The 14,735-nt window shown below is 38.4% G+C and overlaps 1 protein-coding gene across 3 annotated transcripts in view; it reads left to right on the plus strand.

Moving 5' to 3' along the window:
- Positions 1-14,735, plus strand: part of tns1a (tensin 1a) — a 116,443-nt gene that overhangs the window by 76,493 nt on the left and 25,215 nt on the right. For all 3 annotated transcript variants that reach the window (XM_062997635.1, XM_062997636.1, XM_062997634.1), the window contains 3 exons: positions 2,129-3,661; positions 9,178-9,368; positions 10,341-10,491. In XM_062997635.1, coding sequence (XP_062853705.1) covers positions 2,129-3,661; positions 9,178-9,368; positions 10,341-10,491 — 1,875 coding nt within the window. The remainder of the gene's footprint in view (positions 1-2,128; positions 3,662-9,177; positions 9,369-10,340; positions 10,492-14,735) is intronic.

The raw sequence follows: 14,735 nt of genomic DNA on the forward strand, positions 1-14,735 counted from the left end.
TGTCAAAACTTGTTGAACTTAATAGTGGCAATTATTTTATTAACAAGACTTTTTAATACATTAGAAGATTGAAACATATTTTGATACATATTGTATTGTACTAAAACTGTGAGGTAAAATTATCAATATTAAATTGCTTTTTGAGCTTTTTTGAGATTCTTCAAGTGCAAGTGGCAGTACACATGCGACTGGTTTCAATGAGACTGGGTCAATGTAAATAAGTTCATCATATTAAACATTTACTAGTTAGCACCACCAATACTAAAATTATTTCAAAGAGTTGCACTTGTTTTGTGCATGAATTGTTAATAACCAAGTAGTGGTGCATTTCCCAAAATTACAATTCTTGTATGTAAGTGCATTCTTAAATTTACAAGCATTTTGCGAAACCCCTGCATTAATAATGTAGTACTTAATAAAAATTCAAGAGTATTTGGACCCAATCATATCTCAGTAAGTACTTTTAACTTGAAGTCCATGTGAAGTTCTATCTAAAAATGATAGATGCTGCTTATTTTCAATTTTAAAAAAAAATTACTGATACGCTGATTCTAGGCACGGCAACAGTTATTTAAATATACAGTAAAACACAAATTCATGAAAAAAATTATTTTGTAATATAAATTCTGTTTCTAAATTACAAATACATTATCAATATTATACATCATAGCATAGATTGTAATTGTTCTGATATATAAAATGGCATTTTATGTTTGTGTGTTTGTGTGTGCGTGTGTGTGTGTGTGTGTGTGTGTGTGTGTGTGTGTGTGTGTGTGTGCGTGTGCATGTATCATTAATCTTATCAAAAAGCCACCAATTAATCACAGCAAAATCATAAAAATTCAAGTTAAAATCTTGGACAATTGTGGCTGTGTTCTAGGATCCCTCAACCTCAATATACACGAAAGGGAAAAGGAAAACACACACACACACACACACACACACACACACACACACAGAAATACATAGCTTACATATGCTTACTAATGGTTATATACACCGATCAGCCATAACATTAAAACCATTTCCTTGTTTCTACACTCACTGTCTATTCTATCTGCTCCACTTACCATATAGGAACACTTTGTAGTTCTACAGTTACCGACTGTAGTCCATCTATTTCTCTACATACCTTTTTAGCCTGCTTTCACCCTGTTCTTCAATGGTCAGGACCACCACAAAGCAGGTATTATTTAGGTGGTGGATCATTCTCAGCACTGCAGTGACAATGACATGGTGGTGGTGTGTTAATGTGTGTTGTGCTGGTATGAGTGGATCAGACACAGCAGCGCTGCTGGAGTTTTTAAATACTGTGTCCACTCACTGTCCACTCTATTAGACACTCCTACTTAGTTGGTCCACCTTGTAGATGTAAAGTCAGAGACGATCGCTCATCTATTGCTGCTGTTTGAGTTGGTCATCTTCTAGACCTTCATCAGTGGTCACAGGACGCTGCCCATGGGGCGCTGTTGGCTGGATGTTTTTGCTTGGTGGACTATTCTCAGTCAAGCAGTGACAGTGAGGTGTTTAAAAACTCCATCAGCATTGCTGTGCCTTATCCACTCATACCAGCAAACACACACTAACACGCCACCACCATGTCAGTGTCACTGCAGTGCTGAGAATGATCCACCACCCAAATAATACCTACTCTGTGGTGGTCCTGTGGGGGTCCTGACCATTGAAGAACAGGGTGAAAGCAGGCTAAAAAAGTATGTTGAGAAACAGATAGACTACAGTCAGTAACTGTAGAACTACAAAGTGCTCCTATATGGTAAGTGGAGCTGATAAAATGGACAGCAAGTGTAGAAACAAGGAGGTGGTCATAATGTCATGCCTGATTAGTGTATACCACCGTCATATACAACTAAAAATAAAAATTCACTTCATTGGGTGTAACAGGTGCCAACAAGTGCTTAAGATGTCGTAATATCTTTAGACTGTTGGACAAAGTGTCAAGATGGTGTTGACAACAATGCTGTGTCAAATATATAGTATAAAAAAGTTAAATGTCAGTATCTTTAGCGCGTTCTGTGTTGTATAAAGACATTTTAATTTTAATATGCCAGTGTGGGTTTGCTATTTTGAAGGTATTATAAAAAGCTTTTATTTATACCTTCTTTTTCAGATGTTGCTCACACTCAAGGCCCACTTGACGGTAGCCTCTACGCTAGGGTGCGCAAAAAAGATTCACTTGATGGTGCTGTTGATGGTTCTGCAGCCAGTAGTCGCACTGCACCTGCAATTGAACACGCTGTCCAGGCTGGAAACCACGCCCTTCCTCTTCCAGTAGCCAATCCACCACTTCCAGCTGCTGATCATGCCCTATCAGTAAGCAGCGACTCAGGTAACTCCACAGCCTCTGTCAAGACTGATCGCACGGATGATGCCCAGCAATCCTTGTCCTTATCTGGCCCAGTAAACCTCCCTGGGCATGATGCCCCAATCAGCCCTAGTGAAAAACGGGAGCTTGAGCAGCTGCTGAGTGGGCTAGAAGGCCCCTCGCTTCTCCCTCGTCAAGGCTTTCACCCTGCAGCCACCACCAGTCCCGGAGTGGGCATAAGGCATCTTGTGCCTGCCCAAGTCCATGTAAACGGACGTACTGGTGCCGAGCGGGAGACAGACATTCTTGACAACGAATTACCAGACAACAGTGCTGACAACCTTGGAACCATATCTTCCACTGAAGGTCGTGATACTCAGACAGACAGACAGTCACAGGCCGAGTCTGCTATAATTGAGATTGACGGACAAAAAGGGTTGCTTCAAGAAAGGAGGCCCACGGGTGCCAAAGAAATGCCTGTTAATCAGGTGAGAGGCTCCTGCTCTGCTCAGGAGCGTCTGGTAGACTACAGTGTACAAAACGGTGGAATGTATCGCTCACAATCATATGGTGCTTCACTGCTGGATGGAGGTTCTCAGTATCTGCCACAGGCCCCTGAGCGCAGTACCAGCAGCAGAGAGGCAGTGCAGCGTGGCCTGACTGCCTGGCACCAATATGGCCTGATTGATGATCCGTTTTTTGGTCCAAACAGCGGCCTGCCTTGCTTCCCTACCCGAAGTGGTTCTTCGCAGAATAATGTGGAGCAGTCCATAGATGCCCTTAACATGCTCATGCTGGACCTGGAGCCACATACACCAATCCCCATGTCTCAAAGTGCCCCTCCGGGTGAAAACAGCACTGCCTTTCAACCATTTACTAAAACCCTTTCCAGACCGTCGTACCAGGCAGATCATGCCATTCATAATTTCACAGGTGAACAACCTCTCTCTGCTTCAGCAAGCTTCGGCCAGTCCTCTCAAAGATCTTCTCCTGCCTATGCCATGACCCCACCAGAGGACTTTCACCACAGGCACTATCAGACTCCACAATCTCCCTCACCCACCTACCAGCAAGACCCCTACAGTCTGCGAGGAGGTTCAGTCACAACTCCATCCCCAACAATGTCCCTGCCATCTCCAATCAAGCCCCAGACCATTAACCCTGTAAGTGGAGCATTGTCCTACTCTTCAGACCTGCAGGCTTCATCCCCATATCCAGTTAACCAGCAAAGCCACAGTGCAACCTCCTCTCCAATGCCCCCTAATACCCCAGTTAAGGAACCTGATCCTGAAGAGGAAAACCTTAATCTAGAAGGACTAGTGGCCCACCGTGTGGCAGGTAATAAGCAAGTGATTATGTTTAGTATCATTTTAAAGAAAACTATAATAAAATGTATAGTTAAGCAATATGAATTGCAGTTAACTGTTTACCAATTAGTTTAAATTATATTACAGCTTTTTTAGCTTATTTAATAGGAGGCCAGAGGAAATAACAACACATTATGGCTTTAGATACTGAACCATGTATTTTATTAAACACTCAAAATGTAGCAATCTGTAGCCAAACCTACTGATTGGTATTTATTTGTGTTTACTTTCATCGATACAGCTATTGCTTTAGCTCTTGCTTCTTAACAACAATATTGTGATCATTTACATTATAATACACTTTCTGTGATTACGGTGGGTATTGTCAATACTTTTATTACAATAATGACGCCATTACTATTTACCATACTAATTTGTTTTATGGGCTAACCACAGTGGATTTTTCTGGTCTGTATTCCTGATTTGGCACAGTTTTAATGCAATATGCCCTTCCTGATGCAGCCCTCCTTATTTTTGTCCAGGTTTGACATCGAAAGTACACTGATAAGTGCACCTCCCATTGGCTAAGCACTGGCTAGGTTGTGTAATGTATTTTATACTTTAGAGCACAATTCAGGTTTGATAATAAAACTACAACTTTAAAGTTAGATATGTAATGGTAAAACAGATAATAATACAACCCCAGATCAGAAAAAGTTGGGACAGTATGGAAAATGCAGATGGTCCTTACATTTACTTTGACTTTTATTTGATTGCAGACAGTTTGAACCTGAGATATTTCATGTTTTGTCTGCATCCATTCCTGCATGTCAGGCCTTTATACTGTCTTTAATGAAATAAAAGTCAAAGTAAATGTAAGAAACTCGGTCCCAACTTTTTCTGATTTGAGGTTGTAAGTTAAAAATCCACATTGTTTTGCTGTTTTAAAGGAATAAGATGACTGCTCAGTTGCTGTCAATTATTGTTTAGCTGTGTGTTATTTAACTCATGCCCGCCCAAAAAAGCCCAACATTCCTAAGGGCGCATTCACATGAGAAGCATCAAAACGGTGAACCTTGGTGCAAATCGCTGCTTTGTTCAGCGCTTGGCTTGAGTGGTGCGGTAAAACGTCATCAAAGTGCACCACGACACGAATATGCATTTTTGTAAAATAACCGGCAAATCCACTCTGAAAGCATCCACAAACATCTATGTTTAGCTGTATTTTCCTCACTGTTTCACTTTTAAGCTTGTGTTATAGCTTGTGGTCTGAGAAATGCTGGAAATCAGCTTCTCTGAGAGAGTCTAAAACGCTTATCGTTAAAAAAAGCTTAACATGGATTATTGTACTAAAAAACGACACAAAAACACTAATCTTATATTAATTATTACTGGTCATATGCTCTCCCTGCTAATTGAATTCCTCGGTTGTTGTTTTAATACAATAAGTCACATTAAGCTTTGTTCATGTTAAGCGTTGTTCATACTGCCTGAGACACTTTTACCATGTCATATCAAACAGTTCATCTCATTGGAGGCGCTTTGAAAAGGTCAACGGCAAACTGGGTTAAAGTTCAGTTAGGTCAACTTTGAGCGCCAAAGCAAGCACAAAGATCACAGTACGTTCCGCGTAGGGAAGCGCAGCGGCAAGATAAGCAGCAACGCCACACTTCATAGGAAACAATAGCACAGTCAGTGCAAAAGCAGTTTTGCCGCTTCTCACGTGAATGCACCCTAAGAGTTGACACTCCCAGATTATCAAAGGATTTTTTGTTTTATTTTATTTTATGTATACAGTGGGGGAAATAAGTATTTGATCCCCTGCTGATTTTGTAAGTTTACCCCCTTACAAAGACTTGAACAGTCTATAATTTTTATGGAAGGTTTATTTTAACAGAGAGAGACAGAATATCAACAAAAAATCCAGAAAAAAAACATTAAATAAAAGTTATAAATTAATTTGTATTTAATTAAGGGAAATAAGTATTTGATCCCCTACCAACCAGCAAGAATTCTGACCCCCACAGACCGGTTATGTGCCCATGAGGCACACAAATTAGTCCTGTCCCTGTATAAAAGACTCCTGTCACAGAATCAGTTTCTTCCATTCAAATCTCTCGACCACCATGGGCAAGACCAAAGAGCTATCAAAGGACGTCAGGGACAAGATTGTAGACCTGCACAAGGCTGGAATGGGCTACAAGACCATCAGCAAGAAGCTTGGTGAGAAAGAGACCACTGTTGGTGCGATAATTCAAAAATGGAAGAAATACAAGATCACAGTCAACCACCCTCACTCTGGAGCTCCATGCAAGATCTCACCTGGTGGGGTAAGAATGATTCTGAGAAAGGTGAGGTCAGTCCAGAATTACACGGGAGGAGCTTGTCAATGATCTCAAGGGAGCTGGGAGCAGAGAAATGCTGGATATGACCCCAAGAACACCATCCCCACTGGGCATTTCTCTGCCTCCAAACACGGCGAGTGGAGTTGATGCCAAAGAGCTCAATTTTGGTCTCATCTGACCATATCACATTCTCCCAAGCTTTCTCTGAATCATTCAGGTGTTCATTGGCAAACTTCAGATGGGCCTGTACATGAGCCTTCTTGAGCAAAGGGACTTTGCGGGCACTGCAGGATCTCAATCCATTACGGCGAAGTGTGTTACCAATGGTTTTCTTGGTGACTGTGCTCCCAGCTCCCTTGAGATCATTGACAAGCTCCTCCCGTGTAATTCTGGACTGACCTCACCTTTTTCAGAATCATTCTTACCCCACCAGGTGAGATCTTGCATGGAGCTCTAGAGTGAGGGTGATTGACTGTGATCTTGTATTTCTTCCATTTTCGAATTATCGTGGAACAGTGAATCGAATCGAATTAACAGTGGTCTCTTTCTTACCAAGCTTCTTGCTGATGGTCTTGTAGCCCATTCCAGCCTTGTGCAGGTCTACAATCTTGTCCCTGACGTCCTTTGATAGCTCTTTGGTCTTGCCCATGGTGTTCGAGAGATTTGAACGGAAGAAACTGATTCTGTGACAGGAGTCCTTTATACAGGGACAGGACTAATTTGTGTTCCTCATGGGCACATAACCGGTCTGTGGGGGTCAGAATTCTTGCTGGTTGGTAGGGGATCAAATACTTATTTCCCTTAATTAAATACAAATTAATTTATAAATTTTATTTAATGTTTTTTTTTCTGAATTTTTTGTTGATATTCTGTCTCTCTCTGTTAAAATAAACCTTCCATAAAAATTATAGACTGTTCAAGTCTTTGTAAGGGGGTAAACTTACAAAATCAGCAGGGGATCAAATACTTATTTCCCCCACTGTATATGTGTTAGTTAGTGAGTAAATTATTTAAACCTATAAATTGTCAGGGAAAACTTTTATCAATTATATTTTTTTATAGCTTACTGTTTGTTTTGTTATTTTAAAAATATGACAATGTGTCTCACACTAGATTATTTTAGAAGAAAATAATATTAGACACAAGGCAACAGAAAAAAATACAATTTGTAAATCAATTTTAGTTATTAATGGACTAACGTTCCATTTATAGCATTGGTTTACTGTTTATATTTCAAAGCATTTGTGTTTGTATACAACTTACAGCTGACATAGGTAAATTCTAATACATGTACTGCATTTATGTATAATAATACAGCAGAACATAGTTATCAACCTTTATTTATAATTTTTTGTTTGCATTTGTTTCTCCATCTGCCCTATTAATGGATCTTCACGTTCTGATTCCTTCACCTACATTCTCTCTGTTCTCCTTTCTCTTTTTCCTCTGCCACCACCCCCACCCCCATCCCATCCCTACCCAGAGTACAACGCTCGAATCCGGGGCATCTCCGAGAGCATGTACAACCAGCCCGAACGCCATCGCTCCTATTCCTTTTCTGGTTTGTCCTCTGTTGCTGTTCTTTTTTCTTTCCTGCTTATATTTAGTTCATTTTTATTATTTCCTATTCATTTAATTTTCACGCTGTTCCCATGTTTTCTATTTATTTAACCGTAGTTTTAACTTTATAGTTTTACAATGTCCTTTTACTTCGTGAAATGACATTAAAATTTCTAGTAATTATGAAATCTTAATAAACTTAATAAACCTCAACAATAAACCTACTAAATATTTCAAATTTGTGAAAGTTTTGTGGACAAACGATATGTGTTTTAGTCATTTAGTCCCAGAAAAGTTTCACAATTCACTGAAATCATAAGACGTGCATGTCCCTTACAAGTGTAAGTAAACTTTTAATGTGAAACTTTTAAACTTTGGAGCTTTATTGAAAACAATAATAACAGTAAATTTTTAACTAGCTTAACGCAATGAAAGATGTTAAACAAACTGTGGTTAGCTTTGTTATGGTCTTGCTCTTGGAACATGCTCAAACAGTTTAATATCATAGTCCTGCTGTCATCATCTACAAATTATATTTCCAGAAAAGTTGGGACACTTTCTAAAAACTTTAATTTGTTCAATTGCTTAAGCTTTTATTTAACTGATAAAAGTAAAGAAAACAGGAAAAATGTTGGGACAATGGCAAATTAGGACTAAGGTTATACAACTAACACTGTTCTGGAAAGGTCCATGATTAGCTGGGAACAGGTGAGGCCATCAAGATTGAGTATAAAGGCATATAAAAGAACCAAAGACTTAGTCTTTGCAAGCAAGCATGGGTCGTGGTTCGTTACTTTGTGCCAAACTTTGTAAGATAATTGTCAGTCAGTTTAAAGACAGTGTTTCTTAGTGCAAGATTGTCCTAGAATGTAGGTATTTTATTATTTACAGTTCATAATACCGTTCATAATTTATTCATAATATAATAATACAGGGCAGAAATCGTTGCTGAATGTACATGACCATCAAGTTCTTAGGCAAGGTGATATTGTCTAAAAAATTGCCAGTCTAATTAGATGGGCATATTAATTGTAAGGTAAATCAATAAGACATAAATTTATAGATCATAGCCTGAATAAGTAGCCTAAGTAATGCAATGATGATTTGCCTTTGCAATCTTGCATTGGGTAAATTTTCTACACTGTCCCTTGAATGGTAATGATTCTAGAGCAGTGGTGGGCAAACTAGGGCCTACGGGCCACAAACTGTTAGGCTGTTTAATCCGGTCCGTCAAGTGTTTAGACAATTATAAAAACACTGTATTCACTTCGCCTTTTTCCTGCAATACCCTGCATACTTGATTTCACTAGATGGCGCACTCTAAACACTACCAACCATTGCTGAAGTTGAGTTGATACGCTGGTGAAAAAAGGTGATCAACAACACTGTTCCCACTGAATAAGGTAGCTAGGTAATTGTTACTTCTTAGGTAATGAGCGTTACATGTAATTTATATTAGTTCATCCCATGTCTGCTATTGGCCCTGCCCGTCTGTCAAATTTTAAAGCCCAGTGGGGCCCCACCCCTGTTCTAGAGCATAAATAAAGAGAACAGAACTAAATGAGGCCATTTTAATAGCATGGTGGTCATGACTTCATGTGACATTTATGTGAATTCACACTTTTGTTTTTCTGTTTGGCAGGAACACACTCACACACAGTAACACCAGATGAGGCTACTTTCAGCACTCGCCGCCGCCGCACTACCAGTGAGGGCCAGTACAATAGCCATCATGCAGAAAACTCTGATACTGGCTTGAGATCTCCACAGCAGTGTGTTTCACCAGAGTTTGTCAACACCATTGCTATGAATCCTGGAGGACGACCTAAAGAGGTAAAAGTCTTAAAAGAGCTATGAGCAGCTGCAACATTTATTGCACTATATACAGTTGCAAAAAAGTAAACTAATTTGAATTAAATGCATTTCTACCCTGATTACTTATTAAACATGGTCTAATCATCATAATATTAAGTAGATACATTTTGCCACAACACAAAACTAATAATCACACAAACTAAGCTGCCTAAACTAATTACCACACAAAATCATTAGTGTCTCGACTAATGACATTGGAGGATTGGGTTCCAAAGATGGGTTTCAAAATTTGAGTCTCTTTTTTAAAATCTGTTTATGTAATCCATTCTCTAACCAACAAACATTTTTAATCGTAAAAGAGTAAAGAATATAGGTGAGAAACATATTGTCTCTAGATAGAACTAGTGTACTAGTGAACTAGTGTAGTGTACTGTGGTGTAAAGGTAAAGAAGTGTCGAAAGAGGTGTAGGAAAACAATCCAAAGTTAACAGCAAAATAACTTTTAATAAATGGGCATCACAAAGAAAAAATGAAAGAAAAAAATAATAATAGACTAAAAGTTGTTTAGACTTCATTCTAACCAAAAGGCATGGTCAAGTAAGAATCATGATTTGGGATGCTTTGAAGGCCCTGGCCCTGGACAAATTCTAATCATTTAAGACATCATTAAGATTATAATGATCAAACGTCATTAAGGTTATTTTGAGGTTATACATTTGAGATGACAGGGTCTAAATTCCTTTTGTTATCATGAAAAGGAGAATGATTAAAAATGCACAAATCACATAAGATAAAATAGTTGTTAATAAATAATAAAGAAATCAGGCAATGCACTACAAAATCCATATGAATATATGATTGATCTGATATGGAAGTGTTTGGCATTGCAAACCAAAGATCCAAAACATAGTCCAGTCTAGTTCTACCAAGCAGAAAGCCAAATTTTACTTAGTTTTGGGCATGATCATGTTTTTTTTATTTTCTTTTTAGGGACACGTACATAGCTACAGAGATGCCTTTGAGGAGGTGGTCCCTGCACCTGTTAGCCCCACCTCCAGCAGTGGTGGTGAGATACACCCTTTGACCCCTGCCTTCCCTGTTTCGCCAGTCACCTCACCACAGACCCCATATTTCAACTTGTGTAAGTTCAGCCTCCCAGCAGGAAGAGGGTGCTGCTTTCACTGAGCCATGACAAGTAACAACATGTCACATTTTTAATGAAAGAAATACTTTCTTCTTTATATGTGTCTTTAGAATATCATTAGATAATTAATGGTCATTAGTATATATTATTGTAAGAAATATTTACATGTTCTTTTATAGCTTAATCCTAGGTCGTTTACATGCTGTTATTTTTATATTTAAATTTAAATTATTTCTGTATTTCAATGGTCAACAAAAGTCTAAAAAAACTGCATCTGAACAGCTTGTTTAATTTTTTTTTGCTGATCACTTACATTATAGACATGCTTTATCTTTACCAGGATTCTACCCTTTGCACCCTTAATTGCAGTTTGCCTTTTAGTTAGTTTATTTATTTTTCCATTACGTACAGCTGACCAGTGTTCATTTACAGCACATTTTTATCCATTAGTTCGTTTTGCTGATAAATTTAATGGAATGGTGGTGGACGCTGTTCTTTGTCATATAGAAATTACACCATTATACTGTATTCACCATGGCTCCCTTCTCCTGCAGTGAGGGCTGCACTTTCTTTGGAAAACGCATCTGTGGTAAAATTAGTCCCAAATGCTTGTTTTTTTTTTAGTTTCCTTGCCTCCATTAAAATAATTGTTTGGGATTCTTTGCTAAGTGAAGGAAGTGCATTTTCCATTGCATCCATTTTAATTGCTTTAATCTGCACTGCAGTGAATGTGGGCAAATCCATATAGATTATTTTTGTACAAATTATATGCTGTAGCTTAATTATATAAAGGTTGTGCCAGGCACCTGTTACTATTGCCTTGTGAATATACAAAAAATAAGCTGGGACAGTATAGATAATTGAAACAATTCAGTGTTTCATTGACTTTTATTTAATTGCAGATAGTATGAACCCAACATATTTTAAGTTTTGTCTGGTTTCTGGACATGGTTAACGGTTAAAGTTTTAAGTGGCATTTGTGAATGTAACTCCATATTGTAGTATAGTAGGCCCTTGAGTTACGAACGGTTTACCATCCGAACATTTTGGGTTACGAACGATCTTTTTCAACTTAACGTACTAACAAATTTCAGATTACGAACCGAAATTCGTGAAACACGTGACGTCACAAACAAGTTGACTCCAACCATCTCCCTCTCTCTCTCTCTCTCTCTCTCTCTCTCTCTCTCTCTATATATATATATATACACGTATATACTGTCTATATATATATATATATATATACAGTGCCTTGCAAAAGTATTCAGCCCCCTTGAACTTTTCAACCTTTTGCCACATTTCAGGCTTCAAACATAACGATATGAAATTGTAATTTTTTGTGAAGAATCAACAACAAGTGGGACACAATCGTGAAGTAGAACGAAATTTATTGGATATTTTAAAATTTTTTTAGAAATAAAAAACTGAAAAGTGGGGCGTGCAATATTATTCAGCCCCCTTGCGTTAATACTTTGTAGCGCCACCTTTTGCTGCGATTACAGCTGCAAGTCGCTTGGGGTATGTCTCTATCAGTTTTGCACATCGAGAGACAGAAATTTTTGCCCATTCTTCCTTGCAAAACAGCTCGAGCTCAGTGAGGTTGGATGGAGAGCGTTTGTGAACAGCAGTTTTCAGCTCTTTCCACAGATTCTCGATGGGATTCAGGTCTGGACTTTGACTTGGCCATTCTAACACCTGGATACGTTTATTTGTGAACCATTCCATTGTAGATTTTGCTTTATGTTTTGGATCATTGTCTTGTTGGAAGATAAATCTCCGTCCCAGTCTCAGGTCTTTTGCAGACTGCAACAGGTTTTCTTCCAGAATGGTCCTGTATTTGGCTCCATCCATCTTCCCATCAATTTTAACCATCTTCCCTGTCCCTGCTGAAGAAAAGCAGGCCCAAACCATGATGCTGCCACCACCATGTTTGACAGTGGGGATGGTGTGTTCAGGGTGATGAGCTGTGTTGCTTTTACGCCAAACATAACATTTTGCATTGTGGCCAAAAAGTTCGATTTTGGTTTCATCTGACCAGAGCACCTTCTTCCACATGTTTGGTGTGTCTCCCAGGTGACTTTTTATAGATATCTTTGAGAAATGGCTTTCTTCTTGCCACTCTTCCATAAAGGCCAGATTTGTGCAGTGTACGACTGATTGTGTCCTATGGACAGAGTCTCCCACCTCAGCTGTAGATCTCTGCAGTTCATTCAGAGTGATCATGGGCCTCTTGGCTGCATCTCTGATCAGTCTTCTCCTTGTTTGAGCTGAAAGTTTAGAGGGACGGCCGGGTCTTGGTAGATTTGCAGTGGTCTGATACTCCTTCCATTTCAATATGATCGCTTGCACAGTGCTCCTTGAGATGTTTAAAGCTTGGGAAATCTTTTTGTATCCAAATCCGGCTTTAAACTTCTCCACAACAGTATCTCGGACCTGCCTGGTGTGTTCCTTGGTCTTCATGATGCTCTCTGCGCTTTAAACAGAACTCTGAGACTGTCACAGAGCAGGTGCATTTATACGGAGACTTGATTACACACAGGTGGATTCTATTTATCACCATCAGTCATTTAGGTCAACATTGGATCATTCAGAGATCCTCACTGAACTTCTGGAGTGAGTTTGCTGCACTGAAAGTAAAGGGGCTGAATAATATTGCACGCCCCACTTTTTAGTTTTTTATTTCTAAAAAAAGTTTAAAATATCCAATAAATTTCGTTCTACTTCACGATTGTGTCCCACTTGTTGTTGATTCTTCACAAAAAATTACAATTTCATATCGTTATGTTTGAAGGCTGAAATGTGGCAAAAGGTTGAAAAGTTCAAGGGGGCTGAATACTTTTGCAAGGCACTGTATATATACAGTATATATATATATATATATATATATATATATATATATATATATATATATATATATATATATATATATATCAGTGGCGATTTCTCTAAGACTGCAAGGGAAGCTCAGCTTCCCCTAAAATGTCCAAAATTAAATGGTCAAATATGTACAGTTGTGTTAACATTTCATTGACTACAAATGCGTTAGAACACGTTCATCTCGAAGACGAGTTCGTTTCAGAATCAGCTACTTATCACAAATCGACTCGATTTTCTTAACTTAACTCATACATTCCCGTAGCGTCAATGCATTTGCCCGCAGAAGCTGAGCGTCTCTTCATTTCTATGGGACTGCGTTGAGGTTTTTTTTTTTTTATGCTCCGAAACTCGCCGGTCATTGGATAAATGCCTCGATTTTGTCCCGCCCCCGGACGCTGAGCGTCTCTGGGGGTGAATGTAGCTGTAGGCGGGTGTGGACGCGGAGCTTCTGCAAGATGATTGGAGGATCAGTGGAAAGGCTGAATCCCGTTTTGATTGACAGTTAGTTTGAGCGCTACACCGTCACTTCTCAAACTCAAACTCAAAAGAAGCTTTATTGGCATGACAAATAGGGACATTCGTATTGCCAAAGCAATACACTTCATTAGTCACTTAATCACTGGGAGCTTCAGTCCCATCGCGGATTTTGCGAGTGAAGTCGAAAGACAAACTGCAACCCATTTCAGGCCATTTTCTTGTAAAAGGAACAGAGGGCACAATTTATGTGTAAATAAATTGACAAATTATATGATGTATGCCGACAATGAGCTTTCCCTCTTTGAAAGACCAGCAGCCGCCACTGATATATATATATATATATATATATATATATATATATATATATATATATATATATATATATATATATATATATATATATACAGTATATATATATATATATATATATATATATATATATATATATATACAGTGAGCAAACATTCAGACAGTGGACAGTGTTTTTCGGTGTTTTCTTTATATTTTGTAAAATCCAATATTAAAATGTCCCCAAAGAAGGTGCAGAGAAAGAGCAATGGTGAGACAATTAAAGAATCTATTACATTTGTTGTTGTATAATTAGTCCTGCCAGTAGGTGTCACTGTGTATCAGACAGAGGGAACAGTGAGTGAGAGAGAAGAAGGAAGTCATTCTTTCGTGTAATTACACCTACAAAATACAATACTATTGAAATAAAGAAGGAAATATTTAATGTCTATTCTATAATTTACAAGTAAATAAAATATACTTGTATTTATAACAAAAAACAAAACAATTTAAGACATTAGAAAGGTTAGGTAAGGGGGTGGTTTGGAAGGTCTGGCACGGATTAATTCTATTTACATTATTTCTTATGGGAAAAATTG

This window comes from Trichomycterus rosablanca, chromosome 6 (genome assembly GCF_030014385.1).
Source record: "Trichomycterus rosablanca isolate fTriRos1 chromosome 6, fTriRos1.hap1, whole genome shotgun sequence".
Lineage (NCBI taxonomy): Eukaryota > Metazoa > Chordata > Actinopteri > Siluriformes > Trichomycteridae > Trichomycterus > Trichomycterus rosablanca.